This window comes from Leopardus geoffroyi, chromosome C3 (genome assembly GCF_018350155.1).
Source record: "Leopardus geoffroyi isolate Oge1 chromosome C3, O.geoffroyi_Oge1_pat1.0, whole genome shotgun sequence".
NCBI classification, from domain to species: Eukaryota; Metazoa; Chordata; class Mammalia; order Carnivora; family Felidae; genus Leopardus; species Leopardus geoffroyi.
In genome coordinates, this window is record NC_059338.1 from 147578108 (window position 1) to 147598162 (window position 20055).

Sequence of the window (20055 nt, forward strand, 5' to 3'; positions counted from 1 at the left end):
GGCAAACTTTGATAGCAGTGTAATAGAAGAATATAGAGAAATGTTTAAGTTTGGATTAAACAGTGACTGAATGATATAGATAGTGTTATAGGTAGGCTCTGGCCTGGGGCTTGATTGATAGTTGGGGTGACTAGCGGAGGAGAGCCAAGAGGGCACTCCCGGTATAAGGAGAGAGGTGGAGTAAAGGAGAGGACACGAAACCTATCAGGTCTCTTAAGCTTGTGATAACAGTTGGACTTCCCAAGGGAAGTAATGGTGTTGGGTCTGCATTGCAGGGAGCATTGAATGCTAGACGAGGAAGTCTAGATTTTGTTACACGGGAAATAGGGAGGCAGTACATAGTCTTCATCAATGGTTATGTCCTAATCTCTTCTTTTTATAAGGACACCAGTTATATTGGATTAGGGCCCACCCTAAGGACCTCATTTTAACTTAATCACCTCTTTGAAGACCCTACCTCCAAATACAGTCACATTCTGAGGTACTGGGGATTGACACTTCGTCATCCGAATTTTGGGGGGAAAGACACAATTTGGCCCAGAGCAATAGTAACATAAATCAATTTTATGGCAGTGGCTTAACTTCTTACATCTGCGTTTTCCATGTATTTCCCTCAGGAATAAATACAAATTCAATCTTTTAATCTTTTGATTTTCTTCCTCTGTCTGTACTCTTGACACATTGATATGAAACTTAGATATTTTCAGACTCAACATACAAGAAACTGATGATAGAATAAAATTTCTTACTCTCTCCTCTAAGCTTTACAATTAATAATTAATGAAATTAATGTTAATACATTAATACATAAATCATCACATAACAAAATATATAGTTTATGTATGTAATATTATTATTACATAACAAAATAATACAATAATAAATAAGTTAAATAAATTAATAAAATTAGTGTTTTCAACTATTTGTAAAAACGTCAGCTTAATGTATCCTTTGTTCATATGTGTTAATCAAAGATATTTTATTGTAATGAAAATAACCTACATTGAATTCCTTGATTTTGATCGAGTTTAATTTTTAGTTAATTCATTGACGTATGAAAATTACCCATGGAATTGTCACCTGTTCTGGTTTATGATTTTCTCTAGTCTGACCAAAAATATATGTACAGAACATGCTGCAGTTTGAATAATTTCTAGATCTACCAATGACATTCAATTCCTTTCTGTAGCATGACATTAAGCATTCATTTTTATGATATCTTAAAGTATGATATTTAAAAACTATCTTGAAAATGAAGCCCTGGACCCCTTTTCACTATCAGACCTAATAGGATAATGAGATGTGTGTTGATGTGGGTCGGGGAAAGCCCTGTTTATCTGAGTGCCTCAGAAAAAAAAAAAAAAAAAATTCTGCATGAATAAAGTGAAAACTTTCTTGATTTCTCCACTTGGTTTACTTTGAAACCTGGCCAGTGAATGAATACACTCAATTGATGGTAGTGAGAAGTCATCCTTATGAAATTTTAGGGAGGTTATGGTCCGGATATTAGCTCCTTGAGATATGCAAGAGAAGTTAAGGGGTGCCTGGGTGGCTCAGTCGGTTAAACATCTGACTTCAGCTCGGGTCACGATCTCACGGCTTGTGGGTTCGAGCCCCACGTCGGGCTCTGTGCTGACAGCTCAGAGCCTGGAGCCTGCTTCCGATTCTGTGTCTCCCTCTCTCTCTGCCCCTCCTCCGCTCATGTTCAGTCTGTCTCTCAAAAATGAATAGACATTAAAAAATTTTTTCTATCTATCTAATCTTAAATTCCACTATAGGGAACATACAGGGTTATATTAGTTTCAGGTGTGCTTAAAAGCAAGGCCCAAAAGGATTAAACTGTGGGTAATGTAAGTATGTTCTGGAACAAAACTCAGGAATAATGATAGAAATAAAAAAATACCCTGGCACCCAAGTAAGTAAAATCCACCAGTTCTGGCATTTAATAAAAAATAACCAATACCTTGTAAGTTGTAAGTGTGCACATTCTCTCTCTCCGTGCACCGTGTGTGGACACAGTGAGAAGGTGGGTACCTCCAAGCCAGAAGGAGACACCTCACCACTAACTGAATGGTCAGCACGTGTTCTTGGACTTCCAGCCTCCAGAACTGTGAGAAATAAAGCCCTGTCGTTTAAGCCACTTGGTCTGTTGTATTTCATTTTGGCAACGTTAGCTGACAGAGTTTTTTTTTTTTTTTTTGCTATTTAAAAAAATATTGCACGAAAAATCCTTGCACATTTATCTTTGCACGCTCATGCAGCAGACGTTCCCAGAAGTTTGATGGCTTGCTTATGGGGTGTGCACCCGTAACACTGGAGTAGATACTTCTGCTATTCTTTCTGGCAGGGCCTCTTTGTGTTCAAAGGCGCCACAATGATGTCCTTCTGTAATGGTAAGGCCATGTATTCCCGCCACAGCCTAGAATGTGCCTTCATATTTGGAATGACAGATCAATCAGATACAGGTAGGCATTCTTCTGCTTTCTCCATAGGAGCACCACTGACATTTTTGGCTAGAAAATGCCTTGTGTGTGGTACCGTGCTGGTATCCCTCCCCAACATTCATCATCCGTAGTCCCTGGGCATCAAATGCTAGAAGAACTCCATCCCTAATCATTGCAGTAAGCCCAAAAGTCCCACAGAGTTTCAAAGACCCCTGAGGGGGTTCCTTTCTCCACTCTCAGAAGCTCTGAAACATGTATCAAATTTAAAGTATTATAATTAATGTTGTATGTAAGTGATGAATCACTGACTTGTACTCCTGAGACCAATATTGCACTGCATGTTAACCACAATTTAAATAGAAAATTTTAAAAAGTAAAAAAAAATATTATAAAGAAATAGTTTTGGGACTTACAGCTTTGTTACCAATGAAATTTTTTACCAAGCTATTATTGTGGTTAGTATCTGCAATCTTTCTTTGGTTCCAATTCCACAATTTTCTTAGTAAGCAAGTTTTGATTAATCTCAGCTAGAAGCTCGCATATAAACGGACTCAATCTATAGCATCAAATTTATTAAAAGAAAATTTCAAGTAAGAAGAACAAACACAAGGAATATCCATGTACATTATTCAGATTGAAAAAGTTTAACACTTTGCAGAATTACATAGAGTTTTTTAAAAAAACTTTAGGGGTGCCTGGGTGGCTCAGTTGGTTGTGTCTGACTCTTGATCTCAGCTCAGGCCATGATTTCATGGTGTGTGGGTTTGAGCCCTGTGTCTGGCTCTGTGCTGACAGCATGGAGCCTGCTTGGGATTCTCTCTCGCTTTCTCTGCCCCTCCCCTGCTCTCTCTCAAAATAAAATAAAACTTAAAAAACATATTTTACTTTAGAAATACAACATAGATACGACGTAGGGCCCCTCTGAACATTTACTCCACCAATTATACTAGTGTTTATCCTTTCCTCTATGTTTGTGATAGAATAATGGCCCCCTAAAGATTCTACTTTCTAATCTCTGGAACCTGTCAATACGTTAGCTTACATGGCAAAAGGGAAACATGGTGACATATGTGATTAAAGTTAAGCACCTCGAGATGGGGAGAGTTGCTTGCATTAGCCAGGTGGGCCCAATCTAATCCCATGAACCCGTAAAACCAGAGAACCCCTATCAGCTGTGTTGACTGAGTCTCAGAAGGCGCTGTGACGTTGCTGACTTTGAAGGTGGAGGGAGGAGGACATGGGCCAAGAAATGCAGGCAGATTCTAGAAACTGGAGAACACCGGGAAATGGATTGAGACCTACATCAGGCTTCTGACCTGGAGAACTGTAAAAGACTAAAGTTGTGTTGGTGTAAGCCAGCAAATTTGTGATAATTTGTTAAAGCAGCAATAGAAAAATAATACATTATATCCTGTTACTATGTGTTTATTCACAGTGCTTTAAAACTTGGCCGAAATTTAACATTTTTAGTAAAATGTCTTGGTTATACATCCGAGTGCTGATTAATTACATATATCTGACTCTTTGCAGTACTGAGTAGTATTACTCATTATCTTAAGACAAACAGGGTAGTTGAGGCCTGGACTGGGGCAATCTTGCTCAAGTCAGGATTGTCAAATTTGCATTTTCAGTAAACACAACGTTTTTAGTATAATTGCAAATACTACGTGAAATATTATTTGCTCAATCTGCAGCCCGACGGCAAGGTAACTTTTGTGACCCACGTCTCAGCATCAGTTTCATATTTAAAATCCGAATAAGAATGCCTGCTTCATGGAGCTGTTAAATCCACGTGGAAGTCCATCTATTTAAAAGCATTAAATGAAATATTTCAAAAGAACGGCGGTTAAGATTAAGTTTCGGCCTGATTCTCTGCCCTGGGCTGGGGGCCTCGACCGCCCCCAAACGGGGCTCGGGGTTTCCGGGCGGTGGTCCCCACGTGCCCACCTGCTCCCCTCCCTCTGGAGGGGCCAGCCTGGGCACAAGCTCTGCGTCCCTCCGGAGTCTGTGTCGCCGGTCGCGCGGACTCCGCCAGCCCACCTTGAGCGAGGCCCCCCTAAGCGCAGTGCGGCTCCCTGAGCTGTTTTGGATCCTCCGGGCTTCCGGCTTCCGCCTTCCGGGCTGTCACGTGCCTCCGCTCACGTGACCGGCCCTTCTGTCATTCCGCTGCCGCTCCGGCTTCTTTCCACCTGGGCCGCCCTCAACGTCTCCTGGGTGCGGGGACGTCTGCCCTTGCCGGGGCCACTCCGGCTGGAAACCCCGCTCGGCTCCGACTCGGCTGGCGCCCCCAGCCGGGCGGCGCCCCCGACGGCCCACACCGCCGCCTCCTCCTCCCTGCCGCCTTCGCGTGCGTTGTCGGGTCCCCTGGATTCGCGAAGTAAGCCCGCAGTCGCGCCGTTTCGTCCCCCGCCCAGGCCGGAGGGAGGCGACCCCTGCGCTTTCCCCAGCTTCTCTGGCGCCTGCTGCTTTCTCGCCGCGCAGGCCCGTCCAGCCCTCTTGCGGCCCCGGGCTTCCAGATTTCTGTCCTTCCAGGCCTCAGCTGGGTTTACGGAACTGGAGCTCCTTCCCCGCGGGGGCAGGAATGGGGTGGGGGGGAGGACAGGTATACTGTATACTTTCCCCAGGATTGGGCCTCGGCCTTGGCCTGCTGCAGGTTCGAGTTGTTCGGGGACCCAGAGGGCCATCCGGAAGCACCTTCACCTACCCCGGGGGAGGCCGCTGCGCCTGAGTCCGCTCGGTGTTCAGGGTTCCAGCCTGACCCGGCCAGAGCCAGTTTTCCCTCCGCCCTACCTGTGTGTATTGCTTGGGTTGTTTAGGCAGCAAACCCTCAGATGTAGAGATTAAGTTCCAAACTGACTAAGGTCATTGGGATTGCAGAATAGAATTTTGGGTATGGTTTTAGCTTCTTTGTGGCCGTGGCAGCGAACGTCTGTTTTGTGAGCCAAAACCTGTATATTTCGTATCGAGAGAAAATCAGGCCTGAGCATTTACGCGTAAATTTGGAAGTGAGAATTACGTGAAAGCTCATTATTGTAGGTTGTTGTCACCAGACCAGAATCCCATTGTTGCTTGTACCTAAATTGTAATTGGTATTTGTTCCAAAACTTCCTCCTAAACTTGATTTTGAAAATACTCTGAACGTTGGTTGAAGAAAGAAAATTACATTCCCACCTTAGGGTTTTTAATTTGAATGAGTAATTTTAGAAGGCACTTGTAGTAGTTGTTTTTTTTTTTTTTTTTTTTTTTTTAAATAATGATGCTTCAAAATGATGGTTAGTAAATGTAAAAATAAATGGTCTTCTCTCTACTGTACAGGTTCTTATTTTTTTCCGTGTCAGGAGAAACTTGTTCCCAGTTGTGTACATTTAATCTGTATTCCTATTTTATTGAAGCCAGACTTCTGATGTTAGTTTGAAGAACTTAAAAGAGTTACTTTGAAAAACCTTACTGCAAGATTAGTGCCAGTAATTAAAAACCTTTTCCTGGAAAAGTAAAAATCTTTAGAGAACACTTTTATGGAGCGGGGCATAATTGGACAACTTTTGAAATCTAATGATTTTCATACTTAGGACATCTAATATATTTAATGTTTGAGTTGAATGGGGAGAATAAGGCGATAACGATGATGTTAATAATAATAATGGTAGCAGTAGTTGTTAAAAAATGGTAACACCTAGTATTCTCATGTTACTTTGCCTCAAAATTGCAGATCTGTTGAAAAGACATCCAAGATCATAACATTTAGATGACCAAAATGGATATCCGAGGTGCCGTAGATGCTGCGGTTCCGACGAACATTATTGCTGCCAAGGCTGCAGAGGTTCGGGCAAACAAAGTGAACTGGCAGTCCTACCTTCAGTAAGTACCGATTTGCTGTGAATCAGGGATAATCATGTGCTTTTGCATCGGACTTTTTCGTGATCATGCCTCAATGAGAGACATGATGGAAAAATACTACCAGACATGGAAGAAAACACTTCCTCCTTAGAAGTCTTACCTGCCGTAGGGAGACAGGATAGTGTGGTGGAAGGAGCTAGAGGCTCTAGCGGGGGAGCAAAGCCCCTCAGAGCCGTTTTGATCTTCCGTGTCTGGAGAGTTGTACCTTTTGAATGAGTGGGAGAGGTGGGAGGTGTGTTCATGGGATTTGGAGGGGGGAAGGGGATAGCGGGCAAAGCCTGCCAGACTGGCACGTTGTGCCTTGGTGATCAACGTGGGGAAGACGGTGTTGCAGTGTGGCTCATGCTACTAGTAAAGTGTAGATGTTTGAATTCCAAGGCCTGGGTTTGAAGTCTGGTTCTTTTGTCTACTAGTTTGGTAACCTTAGGGGAATCCTTTAACTTCTTTGCGGTTCATTGAAGTAAAATGAAATGGGGAATACGGATCTCGCAGAGTTGTTGCTGAAATAGCATATTTAAAGGACTCGCACAGTTGAATATATGCAATAGTGTGTTGAATGCACTTTCCATAAATTTTAGTTCTTTTGCCTTCTTTCTTTTTTTTTAAAAATTTAATTAAAAAAATTGTTTTTAATTTACATCCAAATTAGCATCCAAATATAGTGCCACAATGATTTCAGGAGTAGATTCCTTAACGCCCCTTCCCCATTTAGCCCATCCCCCCTCCCACAACCCCTCCAGTACCCTCTGTTTTCCATATTTAAGAGTCTCTTATGTTTTGTCCCCCTCCCTGTTTTTATATGATTTTTGCTTCCCTTCCCTTGTGTTCATCTGTTCTGTGTCTTAAAGTCCTCATATGAGTGAAGTCATGTGATATTTGTCTTTCTCTGACTAATTTCGCTTAGCCTAACTTCCTCTAGTTCCATCCACTTCCCTTCTTTCTTATATGTATTAAGATTTAGTATGCCGGTGTTCTGTATTTATCTGCAAAGTAAGGGTTCGTTTCTTCTTGACCATATTTTATCATATTGACTTCATATCTGTTTTGGTATATTTATAACAGTGATTTATTAAGGAAATTCAGTTCAGATTTTCAGATACATTTTGAAAAACAAATCGAGGAATCTTTAGTTTTATATTTAGGAGTCTGCTGTAAGAGGGGCATACGGCATACAACGATGATGCACTTATTTCGGTTAATTTAGTCACTCATCAAACATTTATTGTCTACCTTTCAAGTTTGAGGCCTATTTCGAGGCTTCAAAAAGATAAATTTAGGGGCACCTGGGTGGCGCAGTCGGTTAAGCGTCCGACTTCAGCTCAGGTCACGATCTCGCGGTCCGTGAGTTCGAGCCCCGCGTCAGGCTCTGGGCTGATGGCTCGGAGCCTGGAGCCTGTTTCCGATTCTGTGTCTCCCTCTCTCTCTGCCCCTCCCCCGTTCATGCTCTGTCTCTCTCTGTCCCAAAAATAAATAAACCTTGAAAAAAAAAAAAAAAACACCATTATTTTAGGGGCGCCTGGGTGGCGCAGTTGGTTAAGCGTCCGACTTCAGCCAGGTCACCATCTCGCGGTCCGTGAGTTCGAGCCCCGCGTCGGGCTCTGGGCTGATGGCTCAGAGCCTGGAGCCTGTTTCCGATTCTGTGTCTCCCTCTCTCTCTGCCCCTCCCCCGTTCATGCTCTGTCTCTCTCTGTCCCAAAAATAAATAAACGTTGAAAAAAAAAATTAAAAAAAAAAAAAAAGATAAATTTATAGTCTGGTAGGGAAGTCAGTTATAGAAACAGATCATTTGGTATGTTAACTGAGAGAGTAGAAAGGTGCACCGGGAATGATGGGTGCACAGAAAAAGGACAGCTAATCCTCCCTCCAGGAAGTTTTTCTGGAGGGAATGTTCAAACGTAGGGAATTAAAAGCAGCGTGCTGGGTGAGGAGTAATACACGTTTTGGAGGCAGGCAGTGGGGTGGGCTGAGGCCGGAGAGGCAGCCAGGAGCCAATTGTGGAGGCTCCCCAGGGAGCACAGTTTTAAAATCCCTGTTGCAGGAATTGGGAATGACCGATGTTTGTAAGTGGGAGTTGGATGTCAGGTTGCCTTTTGATTGGATTGTTCTACTGACAAAACGTAGAGGGTGGATTTGTGGAAACAAACCTAGAGCTATGATGAGGCTGTAGCCGTATCCAGGCTGTTGGGATGGATAGAATTGGATAGATTTGGGAAAGTCTTTGCGATCGATTTAATCTATGAGGGTGGAAAAGAATCTAGGATGATTCTGGATTCCCACTTTAAGGGACTAGATTATTGTGGGGCAGGAGGAGGAGGGACTTTCTGATACTCTCTCTGTTCATCTATATCTTTATAATTTAAATTTAAATCCCATGTGAAATTAGGATTTTGAGCTCTGTTTCCTAGTTTTAGTCCAGAGTGTGTTTGGACTAGAGAACAAGGGGTTTCATGTTTATAAAGCTTGTCCCTGTTTATAACCTAAATAGAATGGTATTATTATTAATCAGGAAGCACTGGCTGACTGGCAGAGGTTCCCTAGCATTGGCATCTGGAACATTTTTAGTTCCAGGGGCATATTTAATTGCTTTCTCTCTGTTCCTCCTTCTCAAAGGCCTCTGTACTACTAAGTTGTAGTCTCTCTCATTCTTTTTTCTGTCCTGTATTCTGTTGTCCGTCCCATGCGTTTCTTTTATAAAACCCTTCTACTTTGTACGTCTGTGCACAAATGTTCACCAAGTGTTAACTGTGTGCCTGCTGTCGAGCCCCACTGCCCTGAGACGTACACTTCCGTCTGCAAGTTCCTCCCTAGATCACGTGGTTCATTAACTCCCTTCAAGTGGGTGTCTGCCCGGGTGGCCTCAGAAAGGACTTCACTGTAATCTACCCAAAAGCTATCCTTTCCTCTGTTGTCACTTGCTAGCTCCTTACCCAGCTAAAGTTTTTTTCATAGCATTTAGTGTCCTGGCATTGTGTGCGTGCGTCTGTGTGTGTGTGTTAAAAAATTACTTATTTTTGTGTTTGTGTGTTTTTTGTTTTCCCCACTGCAGTCCAGGCTCAAAGAGGGAGGTTTAATTCACTGCTGTGTCACCTGTTCTCACAGGTGCCTGACACACAATAGGCTGCCTGTTGATCTTGGCTGGTTAGATCATGAGTGAGCAGAGTAAATGTTGGGCAGTGGTGGAGACAAGTGTTTGGGAAAGGAGTACCATACTTGGCTAAGTCACATACTGTTTCATGGTACTTTCATGGCAGCACCGTGACCTAAGGTTTTCTATCCCTGTCTTACGGAAGAGTAGATATTCAGATAGGTTAAATAACATGTGCATACTGATGTAGGTTTTAACTAGTTGATTAAAATGATTTTTCTTTCTTTCTTGTTTTGTTTTGTTTTGTTTTAGAGAAAGAGAGTGTGAGCAGGGGAGAGGGGCATAGGGAGAGAGAGGGAGAGAGAGAGAGAGAGAGAGAGAGAGAGAGAGAGAGAGAGAGAGAATCTTAAGCAGACTCCACTCTCAGCGAGGAGCCCAGTGCAGGGCTCCATCCCACGACCCTGGGATCTTGACCTGAGATGAAATCAAGAGTTGGGTGCTCAACTCACTGAGCCACCCAGGTGCCCCTAAAATGATTTTTCTTGAATGCCTCTACCTTGGTGCCAGATAGAACTGCCATTCAATTCGCAGTGACTGATATGAAGGAGTAAGTCTGGTCAGCTGTGTGCTTGAGAAAGCTGGCCGGCACCCGTGAGAGGGGTGTGGAGGAGGGGTGGATTGGAAGCAGGGAAACCTTTGGCGGGTTGTTACCTTAAGGCTGAGCTCTTCCAGAGGCAGAGAAGTTGAGAGGAGAGCGGTATTAGGTGGGAGGGTTGCTAGGACTGGTGCCTGAGTGGCTGTAGGTCATTAGAAAAGAGACCCCCGTTCCTAACTTGCTAGGTTATGGGACGGGCAAAAGAAGATTCAGAGACAAAAGAATTTAAGCAAGAAAAGAAAAAGGTTACTTACAAAAAAGGAAAGAAATTCAGACCTCGGAAGAACTGGCTTACTGCAGAAAACCCCAATTAAGTGGAAAAGAAAGCTGTGACATGATAAGGTCACCAAAGGTAACCTTCATTGTACAGTTTTGTCATGGTAGAACACCACAACTTTTTCTCATGATTATCCTATAATAATATGCTTTAATTCGTTAGCATGGCAAAATCGGGGGGTGAAACTGTTTTAGCTGGGAAGTTCAGGCTTATGAAAAAGACTGTGTGTTTGGGGGCCAGAACTGGACCTTGTTATCTTGGTCTGCCCCAGGGTACAGAGTGCCTTTTTTCCTGCCTGGTGTATGAAGTGCTTAGCCACAGGGGAAACAGGGCAACGTGTCTTTTTTCTTTTTTTTTTTTTTTTAAATTTCATTATCCCATTAGCCAGGCTGGGATGAAATGTGGGTAGGGATATATGTTAGTGACCTCTGCTGTGTCCCTCAGGGTCTAGGGTGCTTGTGTGCTTGCTCTGTGGGAGGAGAGGTCCCCGTGTGTAAGTGGGGACTGTGGGAGGTCGGCCTGGGCCGCAGCTCAGACTGGCGCAGCTCAGACTGGGCCTGACCTCAGCAGCACGGAGGGTAGCGGGGAGCACTCAGGGAGGATTCAGGGAGCGCAAATGAAGACAGCCCCCCACAGAGCCTGAAGCACAGGGTAGGAGACAAGGAATCCGTGAAGAGCACTAAGGAGAAGTGGCCTGAGAAGGGCAAGAAGAATCTGGAAGCTCAGGACGAGAGGGTCAAGAAATGGCCACATTGCCACCTGCCTCAGAGATCTGGAAAGATAAGGACTGGAAATTCCCCTTTGGGTTGGTAAGGAAAGGATTGTTGGAAAAATCCAGCAGGTGAGAATAGTTCACACACACACACGCACACACACACACACACACACAAAGAGCACATGTGAAAACAAAGTTACAGTGCTCGCAACTGAAGAACTGAAGGGCAGTAGATTCCAAAGTCCAGAAGCAAGTGAAAAGTATATAAAATAGTGTTTAGTAATAGTATATATAAAACCGAGAAGGGATAAAGTAAAACGCTGAGATTTTGAATACTCCAAAGTCGAGATCTTCTTTGGAGGAGGGTCGGGGTGTGGGGAGGGGTGTCAGCAAGTATGAAAGTTCAGCTCCCTTGTCTCGGGCAGGGCCCGGCTCTGAGGACCTCACCTTCCCAGACTCCCCTGTGTGCTCAGAAACCCGTTCTCTTCAGGACTTTGCCTGAGTCTGGGCTGGGCTCCTAACCTTTCGAATCTTGTGCGCCCCCCCCCCCCCCCGCCCCATCCCTGGTCTCCCCTGGGAGCGCTGCCTCCATTAATCTCCTGTACCCCAATCTCCGTGTCGAGACCTGCCACCAGGAAGCTGGCCCAAGACTTCTGGAAAAGGACTCCCATTTCTGTAACTGTGCGTATGGTGAAACCTGCCTCAAATTCAGTGTTCCTTGGTTGGCCTTTTGTGGAACAGTAGCCTCTCAACATAGTCCGGGGCAGGGGGTGGGGAAGGGCGGTTTTTTAAACCACTGAGTTAAAAGACATCTACTGATGCTATTTGAACGGCAAAGCGTATTACATTTTTTTAATTTTAAATTTGCATTTCTGTCGTGCTTACGTACGTCAGGTGGTGCTTCTTGCTTTCATAACCGCTCAGTGGAGTCGGGCAGGTACCGTTATCATGGCCATTTTATCGGTGTGGCAAACATTGGTCAGAGGGAGAGCGACCTGCCGAAGTTTCACAACTGCAGTTGGAACTCTTCCTCAGACTGGCACAAATTCCACACTTTCCCCACCAGACTGATGGTCTGACAAGGTCGGTGTGTGTCCCGAAGTGCCCAGTGTCAGAGACTAACAAGGATGTTTTGCCGACAGATCTTTTCACAAGGAAGGGTCAGACGGGGGTTTGCTGTGGCACGTTTGTGTCGTTGATGAGTGTGTCTGTGGCGAGGCTGGGTTGGAAGGGAAGGTGACGATGGTTCCGTGGTGATGATCCTGAGTGTATCTCAGTATGACTCTCTTGATTGGAATCTCACTGAAGGAAAGAAGTTGGGAGAGAAAAGGAAGATTCCAAGGACTGAGCTTGGAGAGAAGTCTTGCGCTGCGAGGAGCCGCTGAGGAAGGAACCCCTGAAAGAAGTGGGAGGAAAACCGGATAGTGTGGGGTGATTGCTGTTAGGACAGCGTGTCAGGAGGGAGAGGTTATTTTTTGAGAGAGGGGGAGGAGCTCATTTTTCCGAGTCTGGAGGGAACATGAGAAAATGCCGGACGCAGCGATCGTAGAAGTTCGTGTAGAGTGGCTTTGGTCTTGATGGAGTGGAAAGCCGAGTGAATTGTGTGGCTGGGAGGGGGGTAGGGTGAGACTTCGGACGGTGCTAAGAGGCGTCAGTTATTCATTGCTTCCTATGGGCCAGGCGCCGCTCTAACCACCTTATGGGGGTTATTTAATTTCATCCTCAGATCAACCCCTACTGGCAATGTGGACGTTGTTTCCATTTTGCAAATGAATTCACTCGGGTCCAGAGAGGTTGCATGTTCCATACCTGGTGGAGCTAAGCTTGCGCCCGGGTCTTTGTGATGCGGGGGCCTGTGCGCCGACCCCGCTGGTTAACCACCGAGGAGAGAGGAGAAAGATGGGGAATTCCTGTGTCCCTTCGTCGCAGTGTCAACTCAACTCTTACTGAAAAAAACGAACTTCCTCTTACTTTCTAGGGGGCAGATGATTTCTGCTGAAGACTGTGAATTCATTCAAAGGTTTGAGATGAAAAGAAGTCTTGAAGAGAAGCAAGAGGTGCTCCAAACTGAAGGCAGTCAGGTGATGGATATGAACATATTACGAACACCTTCCTGTGTCACTGAAAATTCGAGAACAAAATTTTAATGACTTGGTGATATTTCCTTGTAGGTGTGCGTCATGATTTATCTAAAAATCCTTTTTTATTGGAAGACGTTTAAATACTTTCCAGTTTTGTTTGTTCATTTTGGGAAAATGTTATGTTCAGTTTATTCCTCCACCCTTTTTTATATGTTTTTCATGGCACTTTCCTTATGGTTCCACACATAGGGTTTTTCTTTTTAATTTTTCTTTAAATTTAGTTAACATACAGTGCAATATTGGCTTCAGGAGTAGAATTCAGTGATTCCTCACTTACGTACAACACCCAGTGCTCATCCCAACGAGTGCCCTTTTTAATACCCATCACCCGGGGCGCCTGGGTGGCTCCTTCGGTTAAGCGTCCGACTTCAGCTCAGGGTCATGATCTCATGATCCGTGAGTTCGAGCCCTGCATTGGGCTCTGTGCTGACAGCTCGGAGACTGGAGCCTGCTTCAGATTCTGTGTGTCCCTCTCTCTCTGACCCTCCTCCATTCATGCTCTCTCTCTGTCTCAAAAATAAATAAACATTAAAAAAAATTTTTTAATACCCATCTAGCCCATTTCCTACCCACCTCCCACCGTTAACCCTCGGGTCTCTATTGTTAACAGTCTCTTGTGGTTTGTTTTCCCCCCTCTTCTCTTTTTTTCCCTTTTTCCCGTGTGTTCATTAATTTCACATATGACTGAAATCGTATGGTGTTTGTCTTTCTTTGATTGACTTATTTCATTCAGCATAATACATTCTAGGTCCATCCACATCATTGCAAATGGCAAGATTTCATTCTTTTTTGATGGCTGAGTAATATTCCATTGTGTATATATATCACATCTTCCTTATCCATTCATCAGTGGATGGACATTAGGGCCGTCTCCATAATTTGGCTGTTGTCAGTAGTGCTGCTGTAAACATTAGGGTGCATGTACCCCTTTGAATCTGTGTTTTGTATCCTTTGGGTAAATATCTAATAGTGCAATTGTTGGATCGTAGGGTAATTCTATTTTTAGTTTCTTTTTCTTTTTCTTAAAAAAATTTTTTTAACATTTATTTATTTTTGAGACAGAGAGAGACAGAGCATGAACGGGGGAGGGTCAGAGAGAGGGAGACACAGAATCTGAAACAGGCTCCAGGCTCCGAGCTGTCAGCACAGAGCCCGACGCGGGGCTCGAACTCACAGAGTGCGAGATCATGACCTGAGCCAAAGTCGGCCGCTTAACCGACTGAGCCACCCAGGCGCCCCTCTTTTTCATTTTTTTAAAATTTATTGTGAGAGATAGAGCGCACACGTGTGCGCGTGTGAGTGGGGGAGGGGCAGAAAGAGAGAGACTCCCAGGCAGGCTCTGTGCCCTGAGGTGGTGTCTCATTGTGTTTTGATTTGTATTTCCCTGATGATGAGTGATGTGGAGCATCTTTTCGTGTGTCTGTTGGCCATCTGGATGTCTTTGGAAAAGTGTTCACGTCTTCTGCCCATTTCTTGACTGGGTTGTTTGTTTTTTGGGTGTTGAGTTTGATAAATGGATAGATACTGGATACTAACCCTTTATCTGATATGTCATTTGCAAATGTCTTCTCCCATTCTGTCAGTTGCCTTTTAGTTTTGCTGATTGTTTCCTTTGCTGTGCAGTTTTTTTATCTTGGTGAAGTCTTAACAGTTCATGTTTGCTTTTGTTTTCCTTGCCTTTGGTGATGTGTCTAGTAAGAAGTTGCTGTGGCTGAGGTCAAAGAGGTTGCTGCCTGTTTTCTAGGATTTTGATGGTTTCCTGTCTCACATTTAGGTCTTGCATCCATTCTGAATTTCTTTTTCTGTATGGTATAAGCAAATGGTCCAGGTTCATTCTCCATGATGCTGGCCAGTTTTCCCAACACCGTTTGTTGAAGAGACTGTCTTCTTTCCACTGGATATTCTTTTTCTCATTTTGTCAAAGATGAATTGACCGCATAGTTGTGGGTCCATTTCTGGGTTTTCTATTCTGTTCTGTTGATCTACGTGTCTGTTTTTGGGCCGGTACCATACTGTCCTGGTGACAACAGCTATCTAATGTAGCTTGAAATCCAGAATTGTGATGCCTCCAGTTTTGTTTTTCTTCTTCAGGATTGCTTTGGCTACTCGGGGTCTTTTGTAGTTCCATACAAATTTTATGATTGATTGTTCTAGCTCTGCGAAGAATGCCGGTCATATTTTAATAGGGATTACATTTAAATGTGTAAATTGCTTTGGGTAGGATAAACATTTTAACAATATTTGTTTTTCCAATCCATGAGCATATGGAATGCTTCTCCATGTCTTTGTGTCCTTTTCAATATCTTTCAGAAGTCTTCTATAGTTTTCAGAGTATGGATTTTTCACCCCTTTAGTTAGGTTTATTCCTACATATCTTATTATTTTTGGTGCAGTTGTAAATGGGATCATCAGGGATATTGCCTATAATTCTCCTTTTTAGTGGGGTCTTTGTCTGGTTTTGGAATCAAGGTAATGCTGGCTTCATAGAATGGGTTTGAAGTTTTCCTTCTATTTGTTTTTTGGAGTGGTTTGAGAAAAATAAGTATTAACTCTCCTTTAAATGTCTGATTGAATTCCCCTGGAAAGCCATCTGGCCCAGGAATCTTGCTTGTTGCGAGATTTTTAGTTACTGATTCAGTTTCTTGCTGGTTATGGGTCTGTTCAAACTTTCTATTTCTTCCTGTTTCAGTTTTGGTAGTTTGTGAGTTTCTAGGAATTTGTCCATTTCTTCCAGATTGCCTAGTTTGTCGGCACATAATTTTTCATAGTATTGTCTTATAATTGTTTGTATTTCTGTGGTGGTGTTTGTGATCTCTCCTCTGATTTCATGATTTTATCTATTTGGGGTCTTTTTTTTTTTTTTTTGATAAGTCTGGCTAGGGGTTTATCAATTTTGTTTATTCTTTCAAGGAACTAGCTCTTAGTTTCATTGATCTTTTGCACTGGTTTTATTTTTGTTTCTATATCATTTATTTCTACTCTGATCCTTATAAATTACCCTTCTTCTGCTGGTTTTAAGCTTTATTTGCTGTTCCTTTTCTAGCTCCTTTGGGTGTAAGGTTAGGTTGTGTATTCTGCTTCCTGAGATAGGCCTGAATTGCAGTATACTTTCCTCTGAGGACTGCCTTTGCTGCATTCCAAAGGGTTGGGAGTGTTGTTTTCATTTCCATTGGCTTCCATGTATATTTTAATTTCTTCTTTTTTTATTTTATTTTATTTTTATTTTTTTCAACGTTTTATTTATTTTTGGGACAGAGAGAGACAGAGCATGAACGGGGGAGGGGCAGAGAGAGAGGGAGACACAGAATCGGAAACAGGCTCCAGGCTCTGAGCCATCAGCCCAGAGCCTGATGCGGGGCTCGAACCCATGGACCGCGAGATCGTGACCTGGCTGAAGTCGGACGCTTAACCGACTGCGCCACCCAGGCACCCCATTAATTTCTTCTTTAATTTGCTGGTTAACCCATTCATTTTTTAGTAGGATGTCTTTAACCTCCATCTATTTGAGGGCTTTCCAAATTTTTTCTTGTGGTTGATTTCAAGTTACATAGTGTTGTGATCTGAAAATATGGATGAGCTCAATCTTTTTGTGCTGCTGAGGGCTGATTTGTGACCCAGTATGTGATCTATTCTCAAGAATGTTCCAGGAGTGCCTGGGTGGCTCAGTTGGTTAAGTGTATGACTTCAGCTTGGGTCATGATCTCATGGTTCGTGAGTTTGGGCCCTGCATCAGGCTCTGTGATGACAGCTCAGAGCCTGGAGCCTGCTTCAGATGCTGTGTTTCCCTCTCTCTCTGTTTCTCTCTCGCTCATGCTCTGTCTCCCTCTCAAAGGTAAATAAATATTTTTTAAAAATTAAAAAAAAAGAAGAATGTTCCATATGTACTTGGGAAGAATGTGTATTCTGTTGCTATAGGACGAAACGTTCTGAATATACCTGTTAAGTCCATCCGGTCCAGTGTGTCATTCAAAGCCATGGTTTCCTTGTCGGTTTTTCTGCTTAGATGATCTGCCCATTGCTGTAAGCAGGGTGTTAAAGTCCCCTACTATTATTGTATTATTAATAATGAGTTTGTTTATGTTTGTGATTAATTGATTTGTATATTTGGGTGCTCTCAAGTTGGGGGGCAAAAAATATTTACAATTGTTTGATCTTCTTGATGGATAGACCCCTTAATTACGATATAACGCCCTTCTTCATCTCTTGTTCCAGTCTTTATTTCGAAGTTTAGTTTGTCTGATACAAGTATGGCTAATCCGGCTTTCCTTTGATGTCCATTAGCATGATGGATGGTTCTCTGTCCCTTTACTTTCAATCTGTAGGAGTCTTTAGGGCTAAAATCAGTGTCTTGTAGGCAGCATATAGAGGGGTCTTTTTTTTTTTTTAATCCATTCTGATACCATATGTGTTTTGATTGGAGCAGTTAGTTTATTAAAATTCAGAGTAATTATTGAAAAATATGAACTTAGAGCCATTGTGTTGCCTGTAGAGTTGGTGTTTTTTGGTGATGTTCTCTGTTCATTTCTAGTCTCTGTTGCTTTTGGTCTGTTTTGTTTTGTTTTGTTTTTTCCTTATTCAAAGAGTCCCCCTTAGAATTTCTTGCAGGGCTGGTTTAGTGGTCACAGACTTCTTTAGTTTTTCTTTGGCTGAGAAACTCTTTATTTCTCCTTCTATTCTGAATGACAGCCTCGCTGGGTAAAGAATTCTTGGCTGCATGTTTTTCCCATTCAGCACGTTGAATATATCCTGCCACTCTTTTCTGACCACGCTTCTGTGGACAGGTTTGCTGCGAACCTGATCTGTCTTCCCTGTAGGTTAAGGACTTTTTTCCCTTGCTGCATTGAGGATTCTGTGTATTTTGTGAATTTGATATGTCTTGGCTGTGGTCTACTTGTTGAATTTAATTGGGAGTTCTCTGTGCTTCTTGGATTTTGATGTCTGTGTCCTTCCCCAGATTAGGGAAGTTTTGCTCACATAAACATTCCCCCCCCCCCCCCTTTCTCTCTCTTCATCTTCTGAGACTTCTGTGATACAAATGTTATTCCTCTTTAATAAGTCACTGAGTTCTCTAAGTCTTGTATCATGATCTTTGGCCTCTGTATCCCTCCTCTCTTCAGCTTCACTATTTTCCATAATTTTGTCTTCTGTGTCACTCATCTGCTGCTCTGCCCTGTCCATCCTTGCCGTCATGGCATCCATTCGAGATTGCATCTCTGTTATAGCATTTTTAATTTTAGCCTGACTAGATTTCAGTTCTTTCCTCTGTAGAAAGGGATTCTCTGGTGTCTTCTATTTTTTTTCAACCCCAGCTAGTATTCTTACAATTGTGGCTTTATTTTTAGTTTATTTTTATTTTTTGAAAGAGGGGGTGCAAGTGAGTGAGGGAGGGAGAGAGAGAGAGACACAGAGAGAGAAGCAGGGCTCATCCAAAGTGGGGCTCGAGCTTATCTGATTCAGGACTAGAACTCAGGAACTGTGAGATCATGACCTGAGCCAGTCAGATGCTTAACCGACTGAGGCACCCAGGCTCCCATAATTGTGGTTTTAAATTCTATTTCAGACTTTGTCTGCATTTCTGAAACATTTTTTAGAATAGATTCCTAGAAGGGCAATTAAGTTTCAAAGTATTATTTTTAAAGTTGCTTAACTGTTTTTTTTTTTTTTTTTTAGAAAAAATTTTCCACTGTGTATTCTTACTAGAATATGATGCAATTCTGCTGTCCCTCAGATTTTCTGATATTGGGTGGGGGGGCTACTGATGACTGAAGGAGCTTATACACAACTCAGCCCGATTCTCACAACAATCCTGGGAAATCTGTGAGGAGACATACTGATGGCTACGTTTTTTGTTGAATTCCAGAGATTGTCACACAGTTGGTAAGATGTAGGATGGGGACAGGTCATAGCCTTCTGATTCTAATCCCTAGTACTCTTGTCACTGGAGTCTTCTGCTTCCCAGTAAATGCAAAAACAAAACAAAAATAAAAGCCAAAATCAATGATAATTTTTGGTTGTCTTCATAGCTTCATGTTTATGTTATCATGGGCAATCAAGAGTTATCGTTGCTAGGTCTATTTAAAAGTAGCAAACGTTTGGAAATTTATCACTAAAAATGATCACAAGTCTGATGCAAGTCATAGTATGTTCCTCCCCTACTTCATCACAATATTTGTAAAGCATGCGTGTTTTCTATAATTGAAATCTTTTAGTTAATAGTATTTGTGTTATAATTTGTGCAAGAGAAATATTTTACTGAAATTCCATTAAAATGCTGTGTTTGTAGTTGAAAATGAGAGTTCACATTACTTTCATTTTTTTTCCAGTGTGCTAAAACATTTATAAATTTGATGACTCACATCTCCAAAGAACAGACAGTTCAGTATATACTAACTATGGTGGATGATATGCTGCAGGTAGGTATATTCTTTATTTAATCCATTTGGTGACTTCATTGTTTTATATCCTGCGCGGTAACAACATTTTTGTACGGTTTCACTTGTACCGTGGATTTCTTCTGAGTTGGAATTGCTAGTAGTGTTAAAGATGGGAGTGCCTCCACACAGGCTCTTTTTGTTGTTTTTCAGGATGTCCAGTAATTAATTTGTATTTTTTTCACAATACCTCGGAGTTCTTTGTTCAACACCAGTGATATTGGGTAAATCATTTGAGGCTTTCTGGGTGCTCTGTGTCCTTCCAGGCAATGTGGCTTCTTCTCTTTCAGTCATTCAGCAGATTTCGGTGCCCCTGCCGTCCTCCAGGCCAGTGCCAAGCGCTAGGGGTTCAGTGCTGAATGTAGGCAAGGTGCTTCCTCTCAAAGATCCTGTCTCTTTGGAGAGCATTT

General features: G+C 42.8%; 1 protein-coding gene across 3 annotated transcripts in view; it reads left to right on the forward strand.

Annotated features, from left to right (window-relative positions):
• The first annotated feature begins 4561 nt into the window (after positions 1 to 4561).
• The window catches only part of ATP6V1H (ATPase H+ transporting V1 subunit H), a 108253-nt gene continuing 92759 nt past the window's right edge, over positions 4562 to 20055 (forward strand). Inside the window, exons 1-4 of one of the 3 annotated variants that reach the window (XM_045455315.1) lie at positions 4562 to 4821; positions 6154 to 6302; positions 13052 to 13154; positions 19538 to 19627. In XM_045455315.1, the coding sequence (XP_045311271.1) occupies positions 6190 to 6302; positions 13052 to 13154; positions 19538 to 19627 (306 nt within the window). In that variant the 5' untranslated portion in view covers positions 4562 to 4821; positions 6154 to 6189. The remainder of the gene's footprint in view (positions 4822 to 6153; positions 6303 to 13051; positions 13155 to 19537; positions 19628 to 20055) is intronic. The other 2 variants (XM_045455317.1, XM_045455316.1) reach the window with 2 other exon arrangements.